Source organism: Ascidiella aspersa, chromosome 5 (assembly GCF_963924565.1).
Source record: "Ascidiella aspersa chromosome 5, kaAscAspe10.2, whole genome shotgun sequence".
Classification (NCBI taxonomy): domain Eukaryota; kingdom Metazoa; phylum Chordata; class Ascidiacea; order Phlebobranchia; family Ascidiidae; genus Ascidiella; species Ascidiella aspersa.
The window spans coordinates 6,437,255-6,455,627 of record NC_139451.1 but is presented as its reverse complement, the minus strand read 5'-3'; the positions used below and the strand labels follow the sequence as shown (position 1 = coordinate 6,455,627).

The window sequence follows — 18,373 nt, the reverse complement described above, 5'->3', positions numbered from 1 at the left end:
GCGACGGGATTTCAAGCGGCCCGCAGACAGTTTCCGGTCGTACATGATAATGTGGTCAGCGGCAACAGTCTACCGCAATCCCCATCTACTTGCTTACTACAACAAATTTTTAAGTTCTTTGTTTAATTTGTGTATTTAGATAGTTTGTTTTAGGTTAAAATTAGATTTAGAATTTACAGTAATAATTTTTCTGTGGATTTGCCAAGAAATGTTAGGTTGGCAAGGAGTGGCACGAATTTAAGAAGTACTTTTTCACTCAAGTTGGCTAAAAAGCAGTATGTTTGCTGTGCAATGAAAGTTATGCTGTGTTTAAAGAGTACAACATTAGCTGCCACTATGTGACAAAACATGCAGGCTATGGCAGTACTGAATTCGGCTTGCCAAGTACTTTATTTTACCATATCTTGCCCGCACCCGAAATATACCAATTGTTTTGGCAGAGAGCCTTCTCTAGGAAAACCATGTTTTACATAAAAGCAAGCAAAAATTCAAAAAAAAAATAGACAATATTCTTGACTACACTATGTACGGACATGTAGTGTAGCTTAAAATGAAATTCTAAGCCAAAAATGTTGATCTATCAAGCTTGACAATATTAGCATTTAAAGCCAATTTTTACCAAAATATGTGGCGTCAAAGCACAAACACTACTTTTATTAACAATTGAACGATTTTATAAATTGTTAAAGCATAGTGCACAAAGAGCCTTTAGAGGTATGAACTGAAGTCCGGTAATCTAATAAGAATTGTTGTGCCGGCAAGGCCAGGCTAGAAAAATAATAGGCCTGAGGTGAGGTCTGCTAACTCACGACCCTGGACTCGAGTAAGACCACAAAAAAGACTACGTAAGACAACCTGAGTCCGACATGCGCATGCACAGTACCACATTTTAAACTGATATGGCCGCCAACTGGAAATTGTATAGCTAGGATAGCATATTGTGAAATATTTCCCAACCTATTTATTGTGAGTGTATGAATTATACGACCCCATTATTATGTGCATTGCTAAATATCCATGTTATTTTAGGTATGTAAATTGGCGGATAACAGGCTGTAGAGTCAGGGCCGTACTCCCGACTCGACAAAATCGTACATTTGACCGGAGTCGGACTCTGGACTTGGGTTTAGTTTTTTGGCCAGAGTCAGACTCAGGAGTTGGACTCGGGTTTTAACCGACTCCGCCGACAGAATGGAATTTCTAAATTATACAATTTAAAAAAAATATATATATGGTTGTAGGATATTGCATTTTTTGACGCACTGGATATTGTCTAAAAGTTCCAAGCAATGCAAATTAGCTCATAGGAGTCTAATAGCTTACCCTGACACAAAACATATGTTAAAAATGTTGTATGTTCATGCTATTTAACCTTTACGATTAACAATTTGGGTTATCTGTTCAGAACTTGAGCAAGCGCATGCCAGACTCTTACCAAATAAAGCGTCTCCATTGAGTCAGGCTACGTATTAATAAAAACCCAACCTATAAACTTTTGATGATTTAGAAATTCGGTAAGACCAGGACCTAATCATAACCTGGTATATTTGAAAAAAATGTGTTTGTTGCCTTTCCACAGATATAGTACAAGGCCAGAAAACTATAAATCATTCGAAATAAGTGAAGCTGTGTTTTAACTGAATGTGCTTTAAAAGATAAACTTTCAACATGCCACCACCCAGAGAAAGAAAGCTTGCTATAATGGGATATCGTTCTGTTGGTAAGAAAAGTTTTTTATTTTGTTAAGAATTGTAACAAAAAATATTTTCAATTGCACATTTTACATTAAAATGTAGGCCTTCGATTTAGTTGTTCAGTTGGTATAAAAAGTTTATTTTTTGTTTACAATTGTTATAATTTTACTTTTAAATGTACATTTTATATTAAAAAGTAGGCATTAGATTCAGTAATTTTGACACAATGAGGACAATTGTACACCATGGTTAACACCTTAGAATTACAGCATTGTGGACATATCTAGAATTACAGAATTACTGAGCAGTCAAAATGACCGGTTTCAAAACAAAGAAAAAAATACTTGTTTTTGAGAGACTTAAAATACATACTTCATAGTCGCAATATCCGAATTGCATTGTATGCCTTTTTCCTGCTTTTTAGCTGCGTAGAGGAAATTTTCTCAAAGTTTGTGTTTCATTTACAACTAACATCAAAACTTAAGATTCCAAAACGTGACCAAGCTTATGAAAAGTTTCAATATTCTAACATTAAGCAAACGATAGATCTGTTGTGAAGCAACTTTTGTATATAACAGGAAAATCGTCAATCACTCTTCAATTTGTCGAAAATCAGTTTGTGGAATCCTACGACCCAACAATTGAAAACAGTAAGTTTTTTTAATATATAATCTACGCTAGTGTTCCCCATTTATAACGGACATGCCATAAATATTTACTAGCCTTTACACGAAAGCTTAAAGTGGGCAACCAAGACTACACCCTTCATATTGTTGATACTGCTGGACAGGTGGGTTAAGTTAAACAATATTATAGTTTGTATAAAAAAGAAAAAGATAAATCCTTTTGTTATTTTGTATATATATAGGCTTTTGAGTGTGTTAACTTTTAGTGATATGTTTAATTTTGTTCTTTTTTAGGATGAATACTCTCTATTTCCCGACTCGTATGCTTTGGATATTCACGGATACATTTTAACTTACTCTGTAACATCCTTGAAAAGGTTTATGATTTATATACATATATTTATCTTTCCTTTTTTAGTTATACAATTATAGAAAGTTTTTTTTAGAAGTAATTGTATATAGAACATTAGGATGCATTTGGACATAAAGAAATCTGTCAGTCTCCGAATATATATCTAGCGGCGTGGCCAGTGTAACTTAAGTAGACAGACTGTTATAATAATACACTTATAATATTTGCCGATATTCCTGCTCTTACTGATATATTGATATTGGTCAACTTTGGGTAATTTATTTGCTGATATTTTTAACAATCAAGTTTGCTATATTTTAAATTAGTTCTTTGTTCTTTGTTTTCATTTTCATAGCGGACTGATATGAAAAAGTGTTTGATTTACATCATACAAAGTAATATATAAAATAAGATTATGATATAAAACAAAGTTAAACTTGATCTTGTTTGCATTTTATCTGCAGTGGTTAAATTATTTCCATATTTTATAAAATATAAAAATTCAATATCGGTTTTGTGTATCGGGTAAAACAAGTGGTTTCTTAATTGGCTGATTCTGTATACATTTATAAGCTTTAGTATATTAGTTTCACACAGAAACTGTTTAGAATGGTTTTGTAATTAATAAAACTTTCCTTTATAGGGTTGCTATGAGATTAAGATTTTTCAATCAGCACTTGACCAGTCGAAATTGTACTCGGTGTTAGACAATTTGCAAATCTTTGAACCGCATTATTTTTCATTCTAATTAAGCTGCCTTTTTACTTTGGTAATGTAGTTTTACTTTCGTCAGCGTCGCTCGTTTACCAAATTAGTGAAACTGTAAGACTTTGTTTTTTTGTAGTAGCATGCATGAATCGTTGGTGATTTGTGCAAGAATTGGCAATCTTTCGCATTTAAGATAATTTGTCCCATATCAATAAATTGAGTTCATTAGGGAAACAATAACAGTGTTGTGCCACATGAAATTAAAAAACTTTATATATATAAATTATGTAAATTTAATTTAACATTTCTTCTTTTTTTCAGCTTTGAAGTGGTAAAGGTTATTCACGAGAAACTGCTAGACATGGTTGGCGGAATAAAGTAAGTGATACTATTTCTTTATAAAAAAACAACTAAACAAACTAACCCAAGTTACATGACAAACTTAAATTGGAGAGTAAATATAATTTGACTCCTTTCAAATGTACAATTTTGTCTAGTCCCAAGTCTGAATGTGACTCTACAGCCTGTATTTTACCGATTTACGTAACTAAAACAAGTTATATATTGTGCAGTCCACTTATAGGGTTGTCCTATAACTTATCCACTCACAATAATTGGTTGGAAAATACTCCACAAAATGCTTCCATTTTTACAATTTATAGTGTGCGGCCTAATCAGTTTTAAAATTTGGAACAGCACATGTCGGACTTGGGACTCTGGTAGTCTTCTGTAGTCTTCTTACTCACTCATATCTCTGCTTTTTGTAGAATTCCTTTGGTCCTTGTTGGAAATAAAACCGACCTGCATATGGAAAGAAAGGTGTCAACGGACATGGGCAAAACATTGGCCAAATCCTGGGGAGCAATATTTCATGAAACATCAGCTAAACATAACCTTGTAAGTAAAAGCTTACATAATTAATTGTACTTATGTTCTGAAACATAACCTTGCAATTTAAGGGAACCTAATTAATTGTACATATGTTCTAAAACGGGACCTTGTAAGTAAAAACTTACCTAATTAATTTCACCTATGTTCTGAAACATACCCACATTGTATGGTAAAGGGAACGTAATTAATTGTATTTTGTTTTCTTTTTTTTTTTGCAAATTTAGAGTTTAAATATTATTTGCAAGAAACTTTCTCTATAAATGACAATCTATTTTCTCTATTAGTCCATAAAATCTTGTACATTAGTTTTGTTTAGCTTGCGGTTCAGGATTAAGAATAGTTGGCTTAGTATTATTGTAACCACAGCCATGTGTTGTCTGATGTGAACCCTTATTTCTTCATATTAGCCTGATACTGTTTATAGTTTGCAATAGGTAGTGTGCATTTATGGTTCGCATGCCTATTTGTAATATGGATATGTTATTTCTTGGCATACTAAGAAATCTTTCGAAGTGCACAGTTTGAGAATTACTGGCCCAAATGGCAATACAATACACTTTGCACTAATATAGTTCAGCATGGCACAAACTTATCCCTATTTTTGCAGGACGTGCAAGAAATATTTAAAGGAATTATAATGGAGATGGAAAGGCAGGACGGTAACCTCCCGGAAGAGAAAAAGTGCATTATTTCCTAGGGTTACACAACTTTGCCAAATAAACCTAAGCGTAAATTTGGCTGTGCCAAAATTCCCAATGGATGCCAGCAAGAAAAAAGAAAGATTTCTAGAGATATTTGTTTGTGAACGAAGTACTATGCTAAGTGGTGCTATTCTGTTTGGTTCTTTGCTTTATTGTCATTATATATCCCCAAATATTTGCCATTAAGGATAAAACAATAGGTTTGTTCAGCTATTGTGCGATAGGTAACTACCCTTTGTGTGGATTTTATCATTTTTTGAGCACTGTAATAAGTTGAAATTGTTTCCGTCGCTCAGCAATCAAAATTATGTTTATTGTTTTCTAAGTCCGAAAATCTAAATGTTTCATATTTGATTTGACTTTGCTTACCCTTAAATTTGGATTAAGCAACAGATTGCATCCAAAAAGTGAACTATATTTTTGTACAAACGTTTCTTTCCATGATTGACTCTCTTCTTTTCCATGATTGGCATTTTTCGATTACATTGTTAATTCTGCCTTAATTAGATTCAACATTCTGGTATAGCTTGCCGCAAACTATGTTTAATTAAAACTTCGGAAATGCTGTTTAAATGCAACAATCTATAAATAATGTGATTAAGTCGTAAGTTTGCAGTCTCTTTAAAACGTTTAAAGATTTCACCATAACATCCTAGGACAGTGGTTCTCAACCTTTTTCTTTCGTGGTCAATTTTTATTGCACATAAATTCTCTGGCTCAATACATATTATGAAAGAAAAAACACTATAAAATAGGTTTAGAACGAAAAACAACAGAACATAATTCAAAACAGACTATTTATTCAACCGTGCATCAGTGTGATGCTTGCTGCCGAACAATAAATTTCAATTTGATTTGTATTCCTTCTTAGTTCCTCTCCAAGCCATTATTCCTGCAAAATGAAGTATAGTGACACAAATGAAACTAAATTCTTTAATAAATCAAGCTTTTTAAATTGGTCTGTGGCCCACCTCAAAATAAAAATGTTGCCAAATGGTTGAGAACCGCTGATCTAAGAGAATTGGACAGTGCCTATGTACCAGTGTGTATATTTTTTGGTTAAATCAGTCTCCTCTCAAATGGGTAAGTTGCCTGTTTAGAGACTTTGGTGTTTGACTAGACATTCTTTTGTGTATGTAAAAAATTAATTTGAAAACTCAAAATCCGGTTGTTTATGTATTTTTCACTGAATTTCGTTTATTTTTTGCCTTTTGTTCTAGTTGGTTTTTTCGCTTTTAAGTAGAACATGTACATGTTAGATTTTCTTTAAATTTCAACTTTCGTTGTGATTTTATTTTTCAGTATGGGAATGACGTTAAGCTCGATTATTTATTCGTTGTTTTGTTTTTATTATGACTGTTGTTAACATTCGCTAGACCGTTTTTATCGTCATTATTAAATGTTAACAAAGCTACCAAAGGGTTAAAGATTTTTCAAAGGCAGAAGAAAAATATTGTCTCAATACAGTTCGCAATAAAACTATTTTATTCTTTTTTAAAACTATTTGTTTTCATATATAGTTATTGCCTATGCTAAACCAATCTTCCACAACTATTTTTCGGTTGCGGCACACCGACAGAGCTAAAACAATTCGGCGGCACACCTAAGAAATATTTTGCGATCGACATTAGACAACATAAGCAGTTATCCTAGGCAGACCAGGAGAAAAATGAGAAAAATTTACCAATTACATTTTTGTATTCTGATTTTACGGTGTTACGGTCTTTCTAAAACACCGAAGCCGACCATAGTCCTAAAAACTGCATCCCTTTGCAATAGAAAACATTGAGGGCTTTTAATGCCATGTTCGTCTAAAAATGAAACTTACAATTGTGCTTTGCACTTTCCTATTTTTTTTTAAACTGCAGGCAAGATTAATTTAAACATTCACAAAATGCAATTATACATTTACAATAGTTTTTATGGGTTTCGAGCGTATGGTTAACCCCCCTTTCACTTATGTATAAAGTTTGAAAACAATTTCTCTACATTTATACCCTTGTTAGTTGAGTTTAAAAAAAAAACTTGTTTGAAATTTGTCTTCCGACGATTGAACGTAACATAGTTTTTTAAAGGAATTTAGATATTAAGGAAGTTCAAACAGTTACACCTGGATTATTGTATTAGGTCAAAGTTACTGCCTTGATGTAACATTTTGTGTTAATTCCACTGCCCTTAAAAATAAAAGTAACGCTCCTTCGGGAACTTCGCGACACACCTGGTATGGTTTTGCGCCACACCGGTTGCAAAGCACTCTGCTAAACGGAAAACTATTACAAATTCTCAAGTAGTTTAATCCTTAACACTAAACATATAACATACCTGTAACCAAAGTTTTCCCTTCGCACCAAACCGTTGTCTGAATTTTGAAAAAAAATCACATTTATATTTCGTAAAAATTTATTAAAAAACAAAAGGCAACGAACAAACAAACAAATGAACAAATAAAAAATAATAAAAGTCAGCGTAGTTTCGCAATTGATTGTCTCGGTAAATCTTTGCGCCACTTAAGAAACGGTTCTCAGTTGTTGTTCATAATTCCATTGATCCATGGTAGAAAGTAGGACGTCTAAAAATGGAAAACAATCGATTAAATTAACTTTAAAAAGAACAACAGGCTTTCAGCACTAATCTATACGTTTGGTGCCAATAGGCTAGCTAGGGGCTTTCTTGTGGAAGCTACCACGACTGCAAACTTGGTTAAAAATAACCTGACTCCGGACAAAAAATTAACCAGTCCAAAAAACCAGGTGTTTTTTTAGCAATCCACTCATACTAATGTCATATAATTCATCTACCCATATTGAGTACAATGGTTGGAGTTTTAGTTACACGTAGTAAAATTATCAAAGCACATTCAGTAGGTAGCATTTTGAACATTTTGAATACATCTTTTCTAATTTTCAACATCAAATAAAGGTTCGTTTGCAATTGTTAAACCGGAAGAGTCCCGAAAGTTCAATAAATTAAAAGAGGCCGTACAATAAAATAAATTAGGTTAGTCCTTGGATAGCTTACAGAGTATTTAGACAAATGCAAATCTACCTGGTTCCGACAACTTGTTTGTGGCGTTTTTCATTTCTAAGTTAGTAGATCAAGTGCTTAGCGACTTACCTGAGTGTATACACCTGGTTTATTTGCTTCGGCGCATCCGTAACCCCAAGATACGATTCCAACCAATTCGAAGTTATCGGCATCGTTTCGGCCGGCAAGGGGTCCGCCACTATCTCCCTGCAAACAAATCAAATTCAAAGGCCGTGGATATAAACTCTATAGGAGTTCGGAACATCCTAGCTTTTATATTAGTGCGTGGGACTAGTTGTGTATACGGTGTTGTCATGACTTTACCTAAGTGCATTTAAGTCATTGTTTCAACCGCCTTAACTTGACGTACATCGTTTCGGTTAAAATACTTCACTTGACTTGAGTCTTTTGGCAAATGACTTAACGTGGACTTAAGCAATTAAGTCAAATTAATATGATTGAAAATAAGTGTTTTTATTCAACTTTTATTAATATGTTAAACTATTTATCTCAATTTTAGCACGAAATTTTTTTGTGCATTTGTTCATATAATTATAATCGGACGAGTTTAATAATTTAAAAAAAGTTTATCGTTTTATTTTTTATGATTTGACTTGGAGTTTTTTTGATAAAAACTTGACTGTGACTTCGATTGGCCAACCAATGACTTGGATTGTGAATTTACTTGCTATTTTTTGCTAAGACTTGACTTAGACTTAGACTTAGAAGTTCTTTCAAAAATGATTTGACTTGGACTCAAGTTCTTTCAAAAATGATTTGACTGGGACTGTGTTCATTTCAAAATGACTTGTTTACAACAGAGGCATTTCAGTAAAAATAAGTGCGCTATATAGTACACTGTTCTCAAAATGTTTGTAGCAGCGGCAGTTCTTATTTTACCTGGCAGGAATCGCGACCACCATCTTCGTAACCCGCGCAGACCATCCCGTCCAGAACGCCGTCAATCATCGATTTACATTTATCCTGTGCGATAATGGGTACGCTGGCTTGGCGAAGCACGAGTGAAGATCCAGTTCCTGTTGTCATTAAGCGAATGGTTAAAAATCTAAGAGATCTTGACTAAATATTGAACAGGAATAATCATCAACTGATACACAGTGTGTATTCTGTCTTCACAGCCCATGTGGAGTCGTACTGGCCAACAATAACGGCACCCATTATATAGTAGTCTTTCTGAAGGCATTTTGTGTACCGGTAATATCTTAATAGTATGCAAGATTTTGATAAGCCGTTTCGAAAGCGTCTTGTCTACCATATAATGGTGGCGTTATCGTTGTTGGCTCATATGCGATATTATTGGATATTCCCAATTGACGTTGGCAAATTTGTTGTTTTAACAACATCGGGTGCTCTCAAAACTTAGATGTGTCATAACAAAACATTAACCCGGAATTTATTTGACAATGTGGAATAATATTTATGTGACTGTCGTGCTTTTTTAAGGTTCAGGTAAACTAGTAACAAGTGCGAAATGTGCCATAATTAACAGATTTATCCTTAGCGTGGCGGCTTGACAAAACAACGGCCAGTATAAATACACATTAAAACTTAAAATCCCCGAACTTTAAACTGACATTTAAAACAGACTCATAGAAATTGCATTGACACCACATGACAATATTCTCACCCTGGGTGGTTCCCCAACCGGACACCATGGTGATGCGACCGTCTTCTGCTGGTTTATACTGCTGGGGAAGACAGATTGGCTGGATACGTTCGGTAAATGGGATGTCTTGCGTAGTCTGTTGAGAACATTTCATATACGCTTATTATCGATAACAGCTTAATTAGTAAGATAAACTTTCCGCATGAGAAATGCTTTGGTAGGCTTTGGTTAAATATTATTAGTATTGTTATTGTTTGGTTAAAGATCTATGCTTGTTTGAATACTTCTAGTTAATAATGATTTATCCATATCATAAAATTCCAAATATATCTTCCAATAATTGTTTTTTTGGCAGACATGATGATGCCATTTTTGGTGTATAGGTGCAGTATTCAGTGATACTAAACAATGTAATTTAGTTTAAATATTTTAAGCTTAATCGGTTCTTTTCTAGTTCGCCTCTCATTTTGAAAATTATTCTTTGCAAGTTTTCTAAACAAACCAAGAAGAATCAATACCCCGGAAGCCCGGAAGTTAAGGTTTAAATTCCCAACAAACGGTTACTCTAATTACAACAGTTGTGACTTATGCAACGGTTAGGCAAAGTACAAGCTATATAACCTATAAAATTTACCTTAAGTAGTGTGATGTCGTTGATCAACGAAAAAGAGTTAAATCCGGCGTGCCGGAAGATTTGCGAGAAGTAGATCTTCAGTTCAGTTGGGTCTCTTTGGTATTTTTGATGCTTTCCCACATAACCGAAATAAGCGCTGGGTAGATTGCTGCAATGTTCAACAAACATCGTAATAAATAAAAGGCATATATATGTTCTGAAAATATTTATTTAGCATGGTCAGAAGTGTAGGATATTTAGTCATTGGTGATGATTGCTAAAATATGCAATACCTATCGCAATAAATAAATTGTAAACATGTTGAATATGTTTATTTAATTTAGTCTTTCGTCAATTGATTGCTGAAATCTACTGAACCATCGCAATAAAATAATATATGTTTTATCCGCAAAGTTCAAGTGGTACACAATTTTAACATTAGCTGTTATAAAATAAGTAAAAAACTTTTGACAATCGAGGGTGTGCTAAATCGATTAACATCTTTTTTGTTTGTCTTTTATTCGAAGAGACAATAAGGACAGGTTGTTTTAAATTTTAATTTAGCTTACAGTTGTCCATATTAAACAACATTGCTAAGAGATTTAAAAAAAAACAGGCGTAGGATTTGTGCAACTGTTATCTGTAAACATTAATCAACAGTCGTACCAAAATTAGCACTCTTTGATTGTAGCTGTGTTTGTCTATTTCTTAACGACTGTTTAACACCAAATTGTATTTAAATCTTGGCAAGGTTTCTACTTTGACCTGACAAAAAACGGCTGTGCGAAAGCTTGTCAAGATTTTAATACGATTTATCGGTTAAATTTATTAGCTGTTTTCTAAACTAAACATTGATGGTACCTTGAAATGCAGTGGGCAGCGGTGATAACCCATCTTGAGCTAATTATGGATCCCCCGCAGAAATGACCGTTGCTTGAACTTCGACGCAATGAGACTTGCCACGGAAGACTTCCTGGGTTCGCTTCGATTCCTAAACAAATATAATGCCTTAATAAATGAAGGATATGAGCATACAACTCCAGTTAAAAGAACGAGTTTGTTTTAGAGAAGTTTCTAATTGCTAAGCACACTGGTGTAAATACACTGGTTATTAGGCTACACTGCATAAAAGTCTACAACTTTGCAAAAACAGTGCAATTTACGGTTGGTCATTGACTTACATACCAACTTACCAAACCAGGTAATGATATTTAGACAATAAAGCGAAAAACGTAGCAAACAATATAAAAAATAAATCTTAAAAAATGGTTAAGTTGTTAAGTAAATAATTGTTGCAGTCAATATGTGATAATAGAAATCACCCTGACCCTTGCAAGAAAAATGTCGACCTTAATTCCTGATCAGTAACAGCAAAATACTTTAGCAAAGCTAGCAATTCAGGTCAGACACAATTAACAGATCTTCAAAGATATAAATATATATTTTTTTGAATGAATTCATTTGAATTAAGATATACTGACGATGCCTTTGTTGGCAATATATATATACATATATCTTTTAAGATCTGTTAATTGTGTCTGACCTGAATTGCTACCTTTGCTAGAGTATATTGCTGAAATAAATAATTGTACTTAAAAATGCGCTGCAAGTTTTTTATAACCTGTATTACAACAGTGCCACCTAACGGCTAGAAAAATAGCGTTTGCCTTGCCATTGGGTGTCGCTAAAGTAAAATGACTGGGACGGCAGAAGTTCAACCTACCTCCGACAATTCGAAAGGGCAAATCGAGTGCCAGGGTTTCAAAAGTCCTTCCGCAGGTTGTCGGCGTGGTTGTTGGGTTTGGACGCGCTGTCGATTCTAATTAGATAAAAAATGTATTTAAATGCTTGTGGTTATTCTTAGCTACCCGGCCTTAGTTATTTGGCCAAGCCGAATCGCAACGTAAATGATTTTGCTTGAACTTGTGCCTTATTATTACAAGTATATAACAAAGATAAGGTTATATAATTTATCCCAATCGAATTTGTAACCTTTATTTTGTTATTGACCTACAATAGGTCTATTAATGTTTCCAAAATGAACTTTTATTAAATGTAAAAAGTAATTAAATGCTTGTGATTGTCTTTAGCTACTCAATCTTAGTCATTCAGCCAAACCGAGTCAAAATGTAAAGATTTGCTCGAACTTTTTACAACTTTATCGATTACCAGTACTATTACAAGTTGGCAATAAGTTACTGCTTATTGTTGAAACTTAGTTACAGGTTGCTGCTATAGACATGTGTTTTCTAAAGTTCATTATCTGTTTTATTATTTAAAATACAAAAATTTTATCAATGTAACTCTTTGTTCCTTTTTATTATTTTATTTTTATTTTTTATTTGCTTATAATTACAATTTTTTCTTGTAATTCAGTTGTTGTTATAAACTCTGATTAACTCCATTGCTGTTAGAAGTTAGCCCTTTTGAAAAGCGAATATATGTAACTTACGTGGGCAAACAGGCACATCGCAATAAGCCCAGTTGATACCCGGATTGGTTGTAAAGCACCACGGCTTGATGTCGCCGTCAGGATTGCGGCAGAAGTTGTGGCTTCCAAGACCTTTGTTGGGAAATCGCGACGAGGTGCTGCAATATCAATTTAGCGTTAAAGGTGTGTTGCTACGGGTAAGTAAGGCGCTGCTGGCCCTTAAAGCGAGGCCGACGGCTGCTTAATTCCCTTACACGTTTGTTGTATTCACCTGACTCCAAAGAGCAGGCTTAAAAATACCTATCCTTGAAACTACAATTTTACTTACTAAATATGGGCGTGTGGCTGGAACGAATCCCACACTTGGCACTTAATTCCTCCGCTCGTAAACGATTGGGTGCCTCTGTACTCCGTTGGGGCTTGGGGGTTAAAACAACCGACCGGGGAGTTGGTGGGTGCAACGGTTACCGCCGCTGTACTAGTTGTAGTAGTAGTTGCTGTTGTTGTTGTTGTTGCTTTTGTAGTGGTTGGTTTGGGTGTTGTGGTAATAGCTGTAATGTAAGGCAAACATAAACCTATTGCACAGTGTTTTACACAAGTAGTTTTGAAATGACTTAAGTCCCATTCAAGTAATTCGTAAAAAAACTTAAATAAGTCTTTTTGAATAAATAAAAAGTCAAGTCGCAGTCAAATCTTTGCCACAAAAATTAAACGTTAAACTAAAATTGGAAAGCTCGTCTAATTACGATAATTTAACAATTAATTATAAAAAAACACATTATACAGTAAGCAAATTAGCTGATGTAAAAAAATTAAGATAAATCACCCAATTTTATAAAAAATGCTTAATGAAAAAACTTCGTTTTAACTCACGACCTTTTTAGACTTCTTTAAATCAAGTAAAATCATTTGCCCGAAAACTGTAAAGTCATTTAATGAAAAAGCTTAGGTGCACTTTACCTAAGTCATTACAATACTGTAAGAAACTATGACTGGAGTCCAGACTATTTCTTATACTTACCGCATACTGGAACACTGCAAAATTCCCATCTCTTGTATCGATTGGTCGTAAAGCACCAAGGGGTGTGGTCACCGTCAGGGCTGCGGCAAAAGTTGTGAACGCCGAGACCTTTGTTGGGGTAACGCTGTGGTGTGCTGGATTAAAATAAATAACAAGCTTAAACACCAGCTAATAAAATCGTTTGGGATTTGTTTTAGCCAATCCCTAATAGATAGAATCGCTATCCTGGTGTAAATGAAGGTATAAGCCGAGGTTGATGCAGCAGGTGTCAACTCCCAGGGTTAATTAAGTTGACCGCAGAAAAGGGATTTCTATCTATTGATATATTGCCTGGTGGAGCAAATTTTAAACAAATTTTTTGTCATCAAACCCTTTAAAATTTACACTACCGGGGATGAATATTCCCTTACAACCTTATTTTAATATTATTCAGTTATTAACAGATATAACTTAATAACGGTAAAAATTAAAAAAAAACAATTTATCTTTCCAAATATATAGTTTATAATAAACGATTAGAATTTTAGACAAAAAAATTTTTTTTTATAAAAATATTTATTTTTCTACATGAATATTTTATAGGAAACGCGTAGAATTTTAAACGAAAAACGTAATTAGAAAAAACATCTATTCTAAAGACATCATCGTTTACTTTTCTTATACGAAATGTCACTTTAGAATCTTGAGTTAACATAGAGCACTTTGTACGAGAAAAATATTTTTTTGCATTGTATAAGAAAATATGTTTTCACAGTTTTGCGTTTCATTGATTTTGAGCAAAGAAAAACACTCACAATGTATGGTAGTGCGGCTGTCGATCTGTCCATTTCTGGCAAGTGTATCCCGAGCGGGTGTGAAACAATGTCCCCCTGTAGTCGACAGCCTTCCCGTTTTCGAAACACGAGATTCCGGTGTTGTTGCTGACGTCAGAGGGACGTGACGTCACTTCGTTCGGGTCGCCTGAGCCTTCTGTGACGTCAGAGACTACGTCAGCAGCCGGTTTTGTTTCTGGCGGGAAAATATCGATTACGATCAAGTTTTGTTGGTCGATACTTTGCTGCAGCCTTTTTTGGATTTGAAAGTAATGTGTGATTCCAAAAATTTCCTATTAGTTCTTGAATGTTACCTAAAAGTCAGACAACATGTGTGTTGCTAAATTAATATAAGGCACTTGTTAAGTGTTTAATTTGTTCACAGAACAGAATGCACAGACGTTTGCAGAAAAAACGAAGGGAACAGATAAGTATTTGTATTGTGCAAACGTGTTTTAGTATGTTAGATTTCAAAATTTAGGTTAACAACTCCCAACTCATGAATTTTATTTGCATCTTTAACAAGTCTGCATAAAAGCGCTTAAAAGCAAATGTGGAAAAAATTTGCTTTTTTTCATTCTAACATGGCAAGTGCATCGTTTCGACTTTCGGAATGTTATTTACCGCAAAGGTTTTGTTAAATCTCGCACGCTTCACGCGTTAATCACTGGCTGTAATCGCCGTGAATTTGTGTTTCACAAAGCAAAATTTAAATTTCTTGATATGTAATGCGCTAGGCCGCTACTGAAATTGATTGTTTAGCACAATTTGAGTAAAGGTCCTTTAAAAGAGGGGAGAGTGCTTCCATAATATCGGACATTCTTATTATTAGGGATGCCTTATACTTGACATTTTATTTCGTTACAGATACACGATATGTTGCACAAATGTATTGCGATCTTAACCGATACCTTATGGCGTCATTACTATACTTTAACAAACCAAAAAATTGAAACGTTTAGAGGTCATTTTTTGCAGGTTATTAGGCCGAAATTTGTTTTGTATAAAGGTATGTTAACTCTGGTGGTTAACTTGCTATAGTGTGATAAATTTACCTTTTAAGGAAACTCTGTTTTTAGTTTTTATTGTGAAACAAAAGTCACGGATGAAATTCCCATTTCATTTTGTTATCGGATCGGCACCGAAACCACCCTAGTATCGGACGAGTACCAATTCTACTTGGAATCGGGTATCGGCTCCGAACCGATATTATCGGACATCCCTATCTATTTACTAACCTGTTGGGCACGGGTGCTGGTTGCACCTCCTTGCTTCCCAATAAGAGCCACTGCAACCGCCGCGACCTGCGATTCCATCGGTGCAATTACGTGTTCTAAAACAGAAAAATGACGCTATTAATTTTGTAAAAATGTCGATTGTTTTTGTCAAAAAAAATGGGGGAATATTATTGCATAAGTGTTTAACGCAGATAATTTGCTGTTAATTTAAGTTAATTGATTTCAACAGTTTAGCAATTTTAGATAACAAGTGTTGGCTTACATTATTTTCTAATAAATCTAACATCTTGTTTCTAATTAGAAACCGTAAAAAAATGTAAAATTTTATTGTGAAATAAAGAGCTTAAGATATCTACTTCGTAATTTAATTCTTTATTGGTTTCAGTAGTTTAGCGAAGATAGATAGGAAATTAATAATTTTGATCTTGTTCATTGCATTATGTTAATTAAAAAGGGTTTAGTCGGCTGAATAACTAACGACACACATGGATTTATGTCCTAGTCATCCTTGTGAAAATCTGTATTAGCCAACGGTAGCTGTAATGACTAAGGTTCATTTAGTTTCTAAATTTATTTTACAACTTACTTGTATTCGACTCCAGTTCCGCACGTTTGCGAGCAGGTCTCCCAGTTTGACCAAGTTGTCCAAACTCCAGACATCATAACGTCGTCCATTCCGAACGTCGAGCGTAGGCCTTTAAATGACAGTTTTGATATTATTGCCTACACCTAATACACTGCGTGATGCTAGAATGCAAAGTTAGAAAACACACGACACTTCTGTCTTGCTCTAGAAATTACGAAACTAGATTTATTTTAACTTTTTAAAGTAAGATGAGAAATAAAATTGGAGTATTTCAGTTTTCTCGAATTAGATTAGAATTTGAATTGTTGGATCTTTGAAAACCAGAATATAAACTAGAATTTAAACAAGAATTAAGTTTTATGATACACAATTAATTTAGTTTAAATCGCAATTTATTCTGTTAGAAATGTGGATTTTCATACGTTTTACCATAGCGCACGCTTTACACTGAAATGCAGTTGGACAAAATAGCACTTTTGGTCAAATCCAAAGTAGATTAGAACTAGAATTACACACAAGCAATCTACAAATTAGATTAGAATTAGTCGCATTTTGCTCTAATTGATTGAAAATTAGAAAACTAGAATTGTTTAGTTGTCCAGGTCTGCGAGGAAACAGTACAATTTTAACGCAAAAACATTACATTTTAGATCGAACTTTACTTACCGAGACACAAAACGATCAGTTGAAGCATCTTTGCCATGTCTTGTTCACTGTTGTACTTTCAACACTTGTTATGAAGATGCATGCGCGCCCCTAGGTTTTATACAGGTAGGCGGGCAAAGAATGCAGACGCCCATTCAATCGAAGACAATCGAACGCCAGAAATAACAAAAGATTATTCCCTGTCGATAATTGCCGTCTGCCGCATTAAGTATTTTGATAAGTGGCCGAAATTCGTTTCGGCTGTTTCTTGTTTGAAACTAACTGTGAGAATCGACGTTATGAGTTTTTTTAAGCTTCTAATGTCTAAAGTCTGTTTGTAAATTCCCGAGCCGTGCAATTGAAATCGCGCCACGGCACATTAAAACGTATTGTTTTTCTAACAACTGCGTGGGCGTAACTCACTAGAAATATACATCCTCCGAAATTACCCAGAGTTACATCTGCATTTCGTTAATCACCTTTCATTAATTCAAGCAATAAACGTTATACTTGGCAAAAAAGTAAGGTTATAACTATAGGGCGATTTTTTTTGACTTGAAACAAAAGTCAACATTTACACATTGTGTCAAATTTGTTAAACTTGTTTTAAGTGAAAATCGTTTACAAAACTACCAAAAAACTGTAGTGAAGTTTTACAATTGTCGTTCGGTTTAATATTTTTATTTAAATTTAGTTTTGAATTACAGCCAACAGCATTTTAAACGTGCAATATCTTCTTTGGAGCATTTATACGCGAACTTACAGAATGAACCACACATCACGTTAGGTTCCGATTGAACTTGGTTTGTGCTTCAGCTAGTACGATAAACCCAAATCTACGATAAACCCAAATCTTAAATTACAAATGATGGAATATTTTAAGAATTCTATAAACGTCTAAACTCAACCTACAATTACAAATAGGTTTATACGCAAGCATAGCGAGTCGGACAAATACTTACTTAATGATATTTTACATGTGTTCATTGAAGGTAGTTCCAGCCGAACTAGAGAAATTACTGCTGACTCATCCAAATGTCACTGACGCTGCAATTATCGGAGTGCCGGATCCCGATAGCGGGGAAGTCCCCAAAGCATTTCTGGTCAAGAACGATGAAAGTTTAAAGGAATCGGATGTCCATCACAAAATAAAAAAAAAAGAATGTTTCGGACTAAATTTGCTTTTATTTGAAGAAATGCATTGAACAGTATTTTGCTGTGACTTTTTTCAACTTGTATATCAACTACTGATCACACCACAATGTTCTAAATAACTAGCCCAGTGGTTTTCAGAATTAAAAAAAAAAATAACGCAACGGTCCCCTTCAAAATATACATAAATAAACACAAAATAACACGTTGCTTTAATGGTATTAACGGGAAGGGTGCACTTGCTTCTTTGTT

At 34.2% G+C, this 18,373-nt stretch overlaps 2 protein-coding genes across 2 annotated transcripts; one reads left to right on the top strand and one right to left on the bottom strand.

Annotated features, from left to right (window-relative positions):
• Nucleotides 1–1,579: 1,579 nt before the first annotated feature.
• On the top strand, nucleotides 1,580–6,380 carry LOC146141640 (GTP-binding protein Rheb-like). The gene is made up of 7 exons (XM_083389625.1): nucleotides 1,580–1,720; nucleotides 2,273–2,344; nucleotides 2,417–2,484; nucleotides 2,615–2,697; nucleotides 3,702–3,758; nucleotides 4,148–4,277; nucleotides 4,879–6,380. Exons 1-7 carry the CDS (start codon nucleotides 1,669–1,671, stop codon nucleotides 4,966–4,968), a joined length of 552 nt encoding a protein of 183 aa, XP_083245751.1. The 5' UTR covers nucleotides 1,580–1,668; the 3' UTR covers nucleotides 4,969–6,380.
• A 1,113-nt stretch (nucleotides 6,381–7,493) lies between these two features.
• LOC146141639 (plasminogen-like) lies at nucleotides 7,494–17,027 on the bottom strand. Its single transcript, XM_083390220.1, has 14 exons — nucleotides 16,991–17,027; nucleotides 16,325–16,433; nucleotides 15,739–15,833; nucleotides 14,483–14,696; nucleotides 13,689–13,822; nucleotides 12,996–13,218; nucleotides 12,689–12,825; nucleotides 11,960–12,055; nucleotides 11,098–11,227; nucleotides 10,258–10,405; nucleotides 9,645–9,759; nucleotides 8,897–9,033; nucleotides 8,087–8,203; nucleotides 7,494–7,541 (listed from the first exon to the last, which is right to left on the bottom strand). The coding sequence occupies exons 1-14, from the start codon at nucleotides 17,025–17,027 to the stop codon at nucleotides 7,494–7,496; spliced, it is 1,740 nt and encodes a 579-aa protein (XP_083246346.1).
• Nucleotides 17,028–18,373: the final 1,346 nt, after the last annotated feature.